General features: G+C 38.0%; 1 protein-coding gene across 1 annotated transcript; it reads left to right on the plus strand.

Annotated features, from left to right (window-relative positions):
- The first annotated feature begins 4,284 nt into the window (after positions 1 to 4,284).
- Positions 4,285 to 5,229, plus strand: LOC102853301 (olfactory receptor 4D6-like). The gene has a single exon (XM_006900430.1). The coding sequence runs from the start codon at positions 4,285 to 4,287 to the stop codon at positions 5,227 to 5,229; it is 945 nt and encodes a 314-aa protein (XP_006900492.1).
- The last annotated feature ends 9,194 nt before the right edge of the window (positions 5,230 to 14,423 follow it).

A 14,423-nucleotide genomic window follows, 5' to 3' on the forward strand; every position in this document is an offset into this window, starting at 1 on the left:
ATATATTTTGGAGAAGGTGAAACCAGATTGCTCCTTGGAAGAAAGGATGGTGAAGCTTTGTTTGCATATTTTGAACATATTACTAAGAGAGGCTATTCCTTGGAGGACATCAAGCTTAGAAAAGTGGAGGGATGGCAAAGGAAAGAAATACTCTCAAGCTGGTCGACTGACAACAATGGGCTTGAGTGTGTCAGAGATTGTGAGGTTGGCACAGGATAGAATAGGGTTCAGATCTATTTTTATAAAGTCGTTATGAATTGTATTAAACTCAACAGCACCTAATAATAATAATAATCAAGCCAGTATTCTGAGAGCATAAGCATGTCCATTTTTATGAAGACTCTTCTGATCAACTTGGAAACTCTGAGCATCTAAATCCACAAGCAAAATCTAGTCCAGAGCAAGGTTATAGCTGTCTCCCCTGGCGTATAGTATCTCCTCTTCATTTGGTTGGGTTCTATTCAACTCATTCCCAGCCATCCGTGGATAGGTTCAACCTAGCATCAGCTGCAAATTCAGGAGCCCACACTTGTCCCTGCTTCTAGATCTATTGGTCTATTCACTCAGCCACAGCCCCCACATGGGGTCAAATCAAGTCAACCAGCCAGGGTTCTCATGACTACCTGCTCGTCCACACACCTATGCATGCTGGGTGGGCAATGCTGAAGGAACACGTCCAAACTCAGCGTGTTTCTCCATTGCTGTATTCCTCCCACTTCTACTCCTGCAGATCCAGGTGATCCCTGTGAGTAAATGTTAACCTCAAGTCTTGGAAGTGGGCTCTGCTGGGCACCAATTTTACCCTGCCTCAGAAGCCAACTAGCTTGTGTCAGTTTTTAAAAGACAGTTTCTACCTTGCCTTTTTTCCTTTTCCTTCTCTTCTTTGTGGTTTGCCCTTCTTTCAAATGAGAATTTAAGCAGCTATTTTTAAAAACAGTTATTTTGCAAATAGTTGTGGAGTAGATATTGAGAACAGAATGTGTAAGACTCCCTACGTTGTTTTTATTCTTCAGTTGTGCTTTGCTTATCTGGGATCTCTTTCCTTTCCATGTAAACCTGATTACTTTTCCTATCTCATTGAAGAATGATGACAGGATCTGAGGTGGGACAAAATTTCTTAAGTGATTTTTTGTTTCTAATTTATACATAGTGCTTAGGAAACATGGAGGCCTCATATTTTTAATTCATCAAATCTAATATTCTTTGATGTCATTTTTTATCAGGAATTCTTCTACCCCAAAATATATAAAGGTAATTACTAAAATTTTATTCTCTTTTAATGGTTGTCTATTTTTTATTAAGCTTCAATATCATCTTCAATCTTTCATTTTTATGAGTTTTTTTCAAGTTCTATTTACTTCTGTGCAATAGATCTGTAAAAACATATCATATATGCAAACACAATTAGAATTAGACAAGTGGAATTGAACTTAACGATTGTTTGTAGACACTATTACACTCACAAGTTAAAATTGGAAAATCAAAAAACCTAGATATTGACATAGACATTCTACTTTGGGGTATGAGATTTTGTTTTTTAAAAACAAAAATAATCATGTATGCATGTGAAGATGCATATATAAGATAATAGGTAAAACATTACTTTAATATCATAAGTAGGGCTTAAATGTTGATGTTTCGTTGTTGTTATGTCAGTCAAGTGAGAACCAATTGATGGGTGAGCCTCCAGTGGGTTTTCAGAGGCAGTAAGTTGTGGGGAGAAGATTGCTTTCTCCCAAAGAGCAACCGGTGGAATTAAACCACCTGCTCTTAGGTTGGCAGCACAATTCGTTATCACAAGACCACCAGAGCTCCGCTGGGGCTTAAATACATAACCTGAATCTGATGACTTAAAACAACTTAAGACTCTGGGTTCTTGACATTTCACAAGCCTCATAGCAATGTCTCCCTTTCACCTCTGGTTTCTACATTCTCTTTGACGTTTCCTTCCTCCCAAAATGTCTCTGATCTGGCTACAACAGCCAGTTCCAGCCTAGCCTTCATGAACAAGAACTCATTCTCTACCTGCTTGATTCTCGTGTTCCTATAAAAGTCTATATCTGCCTAAATAACTAATAACTCCACATTCCACAGTTAAGAAGATCTTACAGTGACAACAAAGACTTATGATAAAACAAAGAAGATAGATAGAGATGATAGATACATAGATGGATACACACACAGAGATACAGACATACATGCATAAATACATCATTAAGACACTACACTTGAAAAACTGTGAAGTTGGAAATTGAGTTATGCATATGGTTTTGAGTGCTTTGGAAGCCAAAATAAAGAGAAACAATAAGTTACATATTCCCTCATTGTCTAGAAGGAATCTATTAAGTCCCCAGTGTAGGTCAGTCTTGCACTTGGCTCAATGACAAATATTTCCCTTGGAATTGTGTACAGAGAATTAAATAGATTCCATTCTCAATATAATTCTCAGAAATATGTCCGCCTTGTAGAATCACTTGATGGAAGGCAATATCACAACTCCAAATATACCAAGCCAATAACTTTCTGTGATTTTCTAGATGGCAGTAAACAATTTCAGAATCTGAGTTTTAGGTCAATGTGTTACTTAGTGTTAACCTATTAAAGTATGATTCCTATTGAGTTGAAAGATTAACAGAGGAAAATCTCATTTAAGGGTCTATTTGTATGCCCCAACCTCTAAAAGTAAACCTTAAGATTAAGACAGCATTGGTGTAAAGATAAAAATTCCCAGAAATAAGTTGTTTAAGAAATGGTTTGTTATGTTACTTGGAATGTTCATATGTTCTATTCTTTTTTTAATCTAGTCTAACTTACTCTATTTTCTTCAGCTCTATCTACCGTTTGAATATCAATCATCTATTGTTCAACTAAGGTTGGTGATCTCATAGTTTTGAATTTTTACCACTATCTAGAATACTAAGGAGGCCTGGTAGTGTAGTAGATAATGTTCTGGGCTGCTAATTAAAAGTTCCATGACGCAAATCCACCTGTCGCTTCATGAGGGAAAGATGAGCAGTCTTTACTGGTGAATGTTGAGAGTCCTGATGGAAGGCTCATATGGGTCATAGCAGGCCGAGCAGCAATGAGTTATCTGGCCCTCTAGTGCAATATTCAGAGTCTCTTCTGATGTCCATCTCAATCATTTCTTCCTCCTCTGTCTTGATAATGAACTTTTGCATTCTTTGTGGGATATTCTCGATATCCTCCCAAAGCTCATCTAATCTTCATTCGTTAGTATTCAAGCTCTTAAACTTGTTCCTGAGATGGTTTTGAAATTCGTGTGGGATAGAGTCAAGGTCAAATTTTGGTTCCTGTGGATTTAACAATCAACAGCTGGCCTCATTTTCCAGCTGATATTGAGTTCTCCAGTGATTCTTTTCACAGATGTAATCTATCTGATTGCTGTGCATACCATCTGGTAAAATCCCTGTGTATAGTCTGCATTTGTGTTTCTTATAAAAGGTATTTACAAGGAGTAAATCCTAAATTGTACAAAATTCTATCATCCTATCTCCCAATATTAAAAATAGAAAGCATTAAAGAAACAAATACTTTGCTATCCATTCAACTCTAACTTAAGGCTACCACACATCACTGACTAGAACTGCTCTGTGGGGTTTTCTAGGCTCCAGTCTTTATGGTAGGAGTTCACTAGGACTTTCTTCTGCTGAGCCCCCAGGTGGATTCAAACTGCAAACAGAGTGAGCCACCCAGGATCCTCATTTAGCTCTTATCTACCCAGTAATTCCAATAAACCACTGCATTGTCAAAGACAGTCTCTCTGGTTCTCCCATCTGGTAAATTAGTGCACTGATATGTGTCCAAATTGTTGATCTCCTGCTTATTACAGGTAATCAGTCATAACTACTCTGTAGACCTCAAAGACATCATGGGAAGCAAAAGCCAAGATGAAATATTGTACATAAACAAACTTAGGTAAATGTTATAGACGTAATAAGATACTCTTCTAGAACAAAAAATAAACTTTTCTCTAAATCAACCTCAGCTCACCCACCCCTCTAGTATAATAACAACAACATAAGATCTTTAAGAGAGATGGTTCATCCTGTGAACCCAGAGTATACACAGCAACAAGGAATTGCAAGAACACTTTCTAGTACACCACATATAATGCTGTAGCCCAGTTTTTCTAGCAGTCATGGTATTATGATGTTCCCAAAGCCTTATAAAAATATATAATAACTGTTGCTGCCTCATGGTACCATACTTCTGAAGCTAACATCTCTTCTCTCAAGGCGGACCTGCAAGAGGGGATTTCCCACCATGGGCCAGCACAACTACACCAATGTGAAGGAATTCGTTTTCCTGGAACTCACTCACTTTCAGGAGCTGGAATATTTTCTGTTTGCTGTCTTCCTGGTTGTGTACATAACAACAGTGCTGGGAAACACGCTCATTGTGGTCACTGTCACCTTTGAGTCTCGCCTCCACACGCCCATGTACTTTCTCCTCAGAAATAAATCAGTCCTAGATATTTTCTTTTCATCCATCACTGTCCCCAAGTTCCTGATGGATCTTTTATCAAAGAAGAAGACCATCTCCTACAATGGCTGCTTTGCACAGATCTTTTTCTTCCACTTTGCTGGTGGCGCAGATATTTTCTCCCTCTCTGTGATGGCCTATGACAGGTACCTTGCAATCGCCAAGCCCCTTCACTATGTGAGCATTATGAGGAGAGAGGTGTGGTTGACCTTGGTGGTGGCCTCCTGGGTGGGAGGTGGTCTGCATTCAATTGTCCAGGTAATTCTTGTGCTTCCACTGCCCTTCTGTGGGCCCAATGTTTTAGATGCCTTCTACTGTGATGTGCCCCAGGTGGTGAAACTGGCCTGTACAGACACCTTTGTTCTGGAGCTCCTCATGGTCTCTAACAATGGCCTAGTGACTCTGCTGTGGTTCTTCCTGCTCCTCGGGTCTTACACGGTTATCCTGGTGATGCTTCGGTCCCACACTGGAGAAGGGCGCAACAAGGCCCTCTCTACTTGTACCTCTCACATCATGGTCGTGACTCTACACTTCGTGCCTGGTGTTTATATCTACTGCCGTCCCTTCATTACTCTGCCCATGGACACAGCCATCTCCATCAACAACACAGTCATCACCCCAATGTTGAACCCCATGATCTACACACTGAGGAACCATGAGATGAAGTCAGCCATGAGGAGACTACAAAGGCGGCTCTGGTCTACTGAGAGCAATAAACTAGGGTGAGGTTCAGACTGAGACCGAAAAGCAAATGTTCTCTAACTTGTAGCCTAACACTAAGACAGCTGGTTCATGTCTTGTCATTAATTCCCCGTATGTCCTCAAGCCACTCAACTATATTTTTGTTTATGTTAGTTACAGTAAAATGTACCTCATACTTCATTGATGAAGACCCCATAAACAATAGGAATTCTACTTGGTATTGTGTTATGTCCCTAATGAATTGCAGAATAAAGTGTGATTTTGAGGGGGGGAAGTTCATCACCAGGCCTTTATCCCTAATGTATCATACTTTGATGTATAGTTTATTTGTTATCATCTCTTCCATTCTCTTGTTGTTGTTTTTGTTGATTGCCTTTGAGTCAAGCACAACTCAAAGCGACACTATGAACAAAAAAGACTGAAATCCCTCTACATTTATCAAAGTTCAAAGAGTTTCTAGAGGCATGTTGTTTAGGAAGTAGATGCCATTCCTGCTTTCAAATCTGTCATAGTATGTTGTTGTCGTTGTTATGTGCCGTTGAGTCACCTGTGAACTATAACAATCCTATGTACAGCAGCTCTGAAGCCTTCCCTATCCTGAGCCAGTCTCACTAATTCTGATACACCACCCCCCATTGCCCCCGTTACTGTATCAATCCATCTCATCCAGGGTCTTCCTCTCCTGAGCTGCCCAATCACCTTTCCAAGCATGATATCCTTCTCCAAGGACGGATCTCTCCGGCCTCATGCCCATAATCAGTGAGGCAGAGCCTCAAAATCCTAGACTCCAGGGAGAGATTTGGCTTCACCCTCTCCAAGACAGACTTCAGCACCACAACTCAAAGGCATCAATTCTTCTGTCATCCTTAGGCATTGTCCAAATCTCTGAATTATAACAAGTAATTGAGAAGACCATGGCCTGGATTAGCCCTATCTTTGTATCTAGACGGACATTGTTGCTCTTCAGCACTCTGGAGAGGTCCATGACAGCAGATTTTCCCAATTTGTGCAATTTGGTTTTTATTTCTTGACTGCTGGTGTTAATTAAGAGTTTTTATTGTGGATCTGAGCAAGCTATTATTGCTAACAACCTCAATCTCTTCTCCATCTAATATGATGCTGCCAATTGGCCCAGTGGTGAGAATCTTTGTGTTCTTGATATAGACCTTCAATTCATATTGAAGAGTATAGTCCTTGAATTTTTGCAGCAAGTGCTTCAGGTATTTTTCAGTTTCAGCAAGCAAGGTTGTGTCATCTGCATATCGTAGTTTGTTAATGAGTCTTTCTCCAGTCCTGATGCCACACTCCTCCTCATAAAGTGCTGCCTCCCAAGGGATTTGTTCTGCATACAGATTGAAAAGGTTTCAGGACAGGATGACTCCCTGACACACTCCTTTCCTGATTTTGAACCATGCAGTGTTTCCTTGCTCTATTCTGAAGACTGTTTCTTGGTCCAAGTATAGGTTTCATATAAGCATGATCAAGTTTTCTGAGATTCCCATTTACTCAAGGTTAGCCACAACTTATTATGATCCACACAGTCAAATGCCTTTGCATAATCAACAAAACACAGATAGACATTCTTCCAGTACTTTGCTCTCTGCAAGATCCATCTGGCATTGGCAATAATGTCCCTAGTGCCACAACCTCTTCTAAACCCAGCTTGTATTTCCAGTAGTTCTCTGTCAATATACTGGGCGACCTGACAGGAAAAGATCCATATTTACTCCCATTCCAAGAAACGTTGACCCGACAGAGTGTGAAAATTATCAAACAATATCACTAATATCACACACTAGCAAAATCCTGCTGAAGATTATCCAGAAAAGACTTGAGCAGTATCATTCTCTTTAGAAATGTTTCATTCAAAAGCACACTTCACACACCCCCTGAGATTTCTTATCTCCTTCCTCGAAGAAGTAAATAAAATGCTTATTGGTTTCACTCTAAAGATGAAATACTATTGCAAGTCCATTTGGCTCAAAGGGTTAACTTTGACTGAGTATTTAAAGTAATATGAGATTATTTCTAGCATATTGCTCCTGTGTTTTTCAAACATTAATCTCTATAAATCAATTAACTATGCCCGGCTATGCTGAGCTCTTATGGCCTGGTGGTAAGAAGCTGCACTGTGATCCCAAAAGAATACAGTTCAAATTCACCAGCTACACCATGGGAGAAGGATAGGCAATCTCCTCTAGTTCTATCTGTCTCTAAACACCCACACGAGTATCACCTACAAGTTGTTTCTGACTATACAGCAAACAATCATAATATAAATTAATGAGAAATAATGCCACTTTGAAGACAAAAGTGCACCTGAGTTAGGCAATGACCTTTTAAATCACATATTGTGCATCTGAGAGTTGGACAATAGCTAAATAAAACAGAAGGAGAATCAATTTCTTTGAGTTGTAATGCTGGAGTGCTGAATAATCCTAGAGACTGTGAAGAGGACAAATCCTCATGTGTTGGAATATGTACAGCCAGGGTACTCCTTGGAGGCAAAGATGATGAACTTTGTCTCACACACTCTGGCAGGTTGTTACAAGGGTCTTGGAAAGGAACGGAATATTGGAAAGGTGTAGGGTCAGCTAAGGACTGGGAAACTCTCAATGAGATGAACTGACACAGTGACTGTAATCGGCAGCTTGAGTAGGTCAGAGATGATGAGGATGGCACAGGATAGGACAGCGTTCAGATCCATTGTTCATCAGGTCACTGTGAGTCGCAGTCAACTCAGTGGCATTTAAGAACAACAACAATTTAATAATAAAATAATTTGCACCACAAATTTCCTTTTTTATTTTAAGATGCTATTATAAGGAACCTAAAATGTAAATAAGAAAACTTAGTAGGGAATCCTCAGATGAAGCCATCTGCTGGTATTTCTGAATAATAGAAGGCATGTTTCTTCCTTTTGGTACCTTTGAAATGCATGTCGAGAGTAACATGACAAACATGATGAGGTGTAACTGAAAGACAGCTGAGTAATTTTGGAGTTTAGCTTTCTGTAATTAAAAAATAAACCATCTGATCTGAGTACTTTTCTATTTGTGTGGTTAAATACTCTTGATGAATCCTTTACTTTTATGGTTCTTTTTCAGATGTTACAATAGCTGAATGGGACAGATAGAATAGCTATTATTATCCACAATTTATTGTTGTTGTTATGTGCTGTTGAGTCATCTGCGACTCATAGCAACCCTAGGTACAACAGCCCTAAACCTTGCTTTATCCTGTGCCAATCTTATCTCTGACACTCTTAACCCCATTACCCAAGTTACTGAATCAATCTATCTCATCGAGGGTCTTCCTCTCTTGCGCTGAACCTCCACCCTCCCAAGCATGACATCACTCTCCAAGGACTGTTCCCGCCTCGCAACATGTCCAAAGTATGTCAGACAAAGCTTCAGAATCCTTACCTCCAAGGAGTAGCCTGGATTCACCCTCTCCAGGACAAACTCGTTTGCTCTCTTAGCAGACCATCGTGTATTCAATACTTTTCCCAACACCATAGCTAAAAGGCATCAATTCTCCTATCATCCCTAATCATTGTCCTGCTTTCCAATGCATAGCAAGCAATTCGAATTATCATGAACTATATCAGGCACACTTTGGTCTCCAGACTGACATCGTTATTCTTCAGTACTTTGGAGAGGTCTCTGACAACAGACTTTGCCAATGCAATTTGTCTTTTCATTTCCTGCCTGCTGGTACCAAGAGTATTGATTATGGAGCCAAACAAACTGAAGCTGTTAGCAATCTCAATCTCTTCATTATCTATCACGATGCTGCCCATCATCCCAGTGGTGAGAATCTTTGTTCTCTTGAGGTTGAACTTCAGTCCATATTGAAGGCTGCAGTCCTTGACCTTCAGCAGCAAGCACTACAGGTCCTCCTCTGTTTCAGCAAGCATGGTTGTGTCATCTGTGTAATTCAGGTTGTTGATGAGTCTACCTCCAAACCTAATGCCACACTTCTCCTCATAGAGCCCAGCCCCCTGTACAATCTGTTTTGCATATAGATTGAAAAGATATGGAGATAGGACTCATCCTTGGCATACATTCTTCCCAATTTTGAACCATGCAGTGTTTCCTTGCTCTGTTCTGACAATTGTCTCCTGGTCCAAGCACAGGTTTTGCATAAGCACTATCAAGTGTTCTGGGATTCCCATTTTTCTCAGTCTCCGCCATAGTTTCTTGTGATCTACACAGTCCAATGCCTTTGCATAGTCAATGAAGCACAGATAGACATTCCTCTGGCACTCTCTGCTTTTGGCCAAGATCCATCTGACATTAGCTAGAATCTCCTTAATACCATGCCTCTTCTAAATCCAGCCTGCGCTTCAAGCAGTTCTCTGTCAATGTGTTCTTCCAGTTATTAATTAAATAAAATACATGGCAATGAAATTATTTGACAAACCTCATATAGAACAGTAATAGCACAGTCTAGTAATGGTGAAATGCCTAGGCTGTGAAGTAAAATTTCTCCAGTCAAATGCCATTTCTAACATTACTAGTTGTTAATCGGACACAGAAAGCAAATAGGGACAGAAGGAAATGAATTCTGAAAAAGAGGAAAACTTAGCCAGAGGTCCTCTCACAGCTTAGCACTGTGAAAAGGCCTCTTTCTTAGTCTCCCTATGGTTTTTATTTCATTTAAGCCAATAATAATAATTAAAATAATTTATCTCATGAGGCTATATTTTCCTTATACTTAAGTGTTGCCAACAAAACAATGGGTAAGCTTAATCATTAAACTAAGACCAAAGTTAAAATATGGCATCCCCATCTTCTGTTTGCAGAGGACATCCAGTATCTCCTCCGGGGGTCTGGGCGGAACTCTCTGTTGGCAGAGGGCACTCAGTCCTGCTTGGACTCTGATCTCAGCTGCAGCCCAGCTATCACTATGCCAAGCTATCACCATTTCCCCCGCTGTTGTTTAAGCATCACTTAATCATCAAGGTAAATATAGCTTCTCTTCCTTTTTCCACTATTCTCTTTTTTTTGCATTCTCCATCCTTGACATAAAAGCACAAAAATAAGAATTATAAAACAAAACATGATTATACAAGAATTTCCAAAAATTTTAACATGATCAAAGGGATTAAGATTAGAGACTCCTTCACTTACTTCTTCCAGAAAATCAGTATTACTAAGTTTTCTCAATTGTTCATTAAGTGTATCATAAATTTGAGCTTGTAACTTTAATATTTCATCAGTTAAATTACCATAATTCATGATATGTTTGCAAACTTTATCCCATTGCCATTTGGTATATTCCATACAACAGGGGTCACACAAAATTAAGTAGTATTCCAGTCACATTTTAACTTCAATTGTCTCTGTAAGTTAGTGTGCTATGATCACTTATCATAACTACTTACTGTTCTAAATCCGTTAACCAAGAATTGATTTCAGAATCTATTTGTCTTTGAGATGACCATAATTTTTCAGAATCACTGTGCTATTGTTTGACACAATCTACTGTTTGAACACTCTGATGCAGACAACTCCAGCAGTAGTTGCTGTAGCTGCTATGACTATGATCCCTAAAACAGCAGCAATTAATACTCCAATAAAACTCTTGCTTTTTTTTAAATAACTGATTCACTAGATGCTCCAAAATTATCATCTCAGGAGATGATTGACATTTATGACTCAAATCAACAGGGAACCATAATCCAATTCTAGATCTTAATAGATACTCTTATTAGGTGGTAGAGAAATAGAATAATTTAATCAAGTATTCAGAGAACATTTATTGCACATCAAAGTTAAATTATCTGCCTCCTATTTAGTAACTCCTTTTAAGAAAATGTACAGTAAAACAGCAAGGAGAGCTTGAAACAAATTCCAGGGAGACATTTGTTGCCCTGTTTTCTTAATCACTTTTCCTCTTCTGCTGTCAGCTTCTTTATTTGGCCTTAAGTAGGAGTCTCCACTTTCCTGGTTTCCAGTAGCAGTTCCTTCTTTTGTCATTTCTCTAAGGTTTATCAGACTCACCCATTCCACAATTCTATCTTCATCAAACTACAGCATCTTTCCGTTTATCTCAGGGTTTCACATTCCTGGATGTTTCTCACAGTGTTTCTGCTGTAGAAATATAAGCAAATCCTCACCCCCAATGAGTGACAAATCCCATTTTCCGTTCTTTAGAGGTTCTCTAAAATATGTATGCTGATTCAACTCTTTGGTTGATTGTAATACCAATATTTTTCAGCCGAAGTTTCTCTTTTCTCATTGTTGTTGTTGTTAAGTGCCATTGAGTTGTAGGCAACTCATAGGAACCCTATGAACAAAAGACCTAGACACTTTTATAACTTTGGTCATTTCTCCAGGTTCATAGAGTTTCCAGAAGCAAGCCATTTTGGAAGTGGATGCCACTTCTGCCTCCAAGCTTGTTTTAATTGGGAAGCTCCACCAAACACTGGCTACCATGGGTAACCGTTATCACATATGACACATCAGCGTCACAGGGTTTACCATCACAGCAAGCACGAGTTACCTCTGGACAGCAAATGGTCTGACCAGAGCTATAAGACCTAGGAGAATACTTGACCAAAAACAAAAACAGGCCTGAGGGCCTGCGGTCCAAGGGCCCTAAGGGTTTTTAAATAGGAGGCCTTATCACATCGTCTCACTCATCTCTTAAAATTGTTTTTCAAAAAAATCATTCAAAGTTTTTAAACTAACTCATCCAATTTGAATCTTTTGTGGATTTATTTTCGTTCTTTCTAATCTAGACCCCAAATATTTGTAAGGGTCACTAAGTTGAACTTTTTCAGGAGCTATTTATAATCCATATTCCTTTAAAATTTTTTTGGCTTCCTTAAGTAGTAGTTGCAGTTGGGAATAAAATATCATCCATGTAATGTATATATACACATTTGGAAATCCTTATCTAAAATTTATGAAGGTTAATTAACAAAATATTGACACATGACCAGACTATTCAACATTCTTTGGGAGAACACTTTCCATTCATATTTTTAGCAAGTTTATTATTATTAATAGTAAGAATATGAAAAGCAATTTTTTCTCAATCACTAGGTTGTAATAGAATGGTAAAAAAAAACAATCTTCAAGGTCAATTATAATAATATACCATTCTTCTGGGATCAAAGAAGGTAAAGGAAGACCTGACTACAAGGGTCCCATAGGCTTTATGACCTCATTAATTTTTCTTAAATCAGTTAACATTCTCCATTTACCTGATTTACCTGATTTCTGTTTTGTTACAAACACTGGAGAATTCCAAGGATTGGTTAACTCTCCAATGTGCCCTGCCAGGAATTGTTCTTCAATTAACTGTACTAAGGCTTCTTGCTTTTTCTCTGTTAAGGGCCACTGTTAAACCCATATCAGCTTATCAGTTAACCAAGTTAATGGAAGGGCAAAGCATAGAACAGTGGTCTTCATTATAAATTTGGATAGCCTAATCCTCTTCTACTATGATTAACTTTTGGCTCTTCAGAGCAGTCCATCCGATGTTGTTTCTTGTTTAATCATTTAACAGGGAGATAGTTCAAGTTTAACATCATATTGTTAGCCTGCTCTGATATTGTAGGAATTTGCAATGTGGTTTTCTATTGAGCCATCAAATCTTTTTTCTATAATGTAACTGCAATATTTGTAATGTAAAGCTGTAATTTTGCCATCTGTCCTTCACTTTGTTTTACTCCTGTCATAGTTCTCAATCTTGTAAAAGTAACAGAGACATCCTTTAAGTGTAATTCACTAGGCCAATGATGTGTAGCAATAATAGATACATCAGCACCAGTATCAACTAATCCTTGCATTTTATATCCTTCTGATTTTACAGTCATTTGAGAACAGATATCATTAATGACAGTATTCCAATAGATATTAGTTCCAGTACTGCCAAACCCTCAAACCCTCCTTGTCTTTTTATAAGGCAGAAGCAATAACTGACCTCCCCTCTGGCTTTTCAACAAGGTTTGATGTTGTCAAGTAGACATCATCCTAATTATCTCCCCATTATAATTGGGATCTATCACTCAAATATGTACAAATATTCCTTTACTTATTAAACTACTTCTTCCTATAATAAATCTTACAGTATTTTTAGTGATCTTATTTCCATGGGACATCCTCTGCTCACTGAATATTGAAGACAACTCTCTTCTTTTAAAGGTTTTAGTTTCTTTCTTGTTATGGGCCACTGCTCTACCCTGCCCCTGTTCTCAGAGTCATCCCTCTGTTATAAAGAAAATGGCACTTATGCTTGGGGAAAACTGCTTTGTTTCTTAGCAGTTTAGAAAATCTATTTTTTTTTTATTTTACTGGTATTTTTTGAGAGTTTTTTACTTCTATGACACATATTTTTTATAATTTTTATTCTTTACATCTACCCTGGGAATGAAATTACATTTTCTTTCTTTCCTGTTTCTAAACTTTTAGGTCACATCATCTATGTAGCTATAAAAGGCTGGTTCATGTGTTTATCTTTGGCTTTCTGGTCTACCAAAGATAAACAGGCTAGCCAGCTTTACAACTTCCAAACGCAGTCTCTTTTTAAAAAATGTTTACTTATTTGGAGATTTTATCCTTTGAAAATTTTTTCACCTGCAGCTTCTAATTTATTTATTTGTCTTCACTCTATTACTTACATTTTACTTTCTTCATCTTTTAAATTAAGAGTTTTCCTTTATGTAAGGTTCATTTTTATGTTTTTACTTTTCTTATTTTGCCAAAATTATCAGATTATGTGAACTTAAAACTATTATTACATTAAACTTAAGGAAAAGAAACAACAACAAACTTAAAAAAAAACCAAAGTATTGAACAAAAACACATATAGGCTTCTGCTTTGAGATATAGCACTTTTTTTCCCTTTTTTCTTTTTCAAAACTGTATTTTAAATTGTAAATAATTTCCTGGGAAGAGCACTGTTTGGGTCAGTGCATGCCAACTAAGATAAAATAATAATTCAGGATTGTTTCTTCCTAAGGCTCTTTATAGAGGTGACAAAGGCTGTTTTTTGCCTTCAGCTTTAACCTTCTCTAATGTAATATCACTTAATTCATACTTATGCAAATATTCAGCCATCTCTCTTTGCAATTTTATTATGTGTACAATCCTGCACAGATATAGTTACTATTTTTATCAAAGCCCATACTGACCAAAAATGAACAGGAATTTGTTCTTTTTTTATGTGCTCTTCATAAATCTCTCATAACATTGTGTCAAATT

This window comes from Elephantulus edwardii, unplaced genomic scaffold, assembly GCF_000299155.1.
Source record: "Elephantulus edwardii isolate Elephantulus edwardi_28Jun2011 unplaced genomic scaffold, EleEdw1.0 scaffold00284, whole genome shotgun sequence".
NCBI lineage: Eukaryota > Metazoa > Chordata > Mammalia > Macroscelidea > Macroscelididae > Elephantulus > Elephantulus edwardii.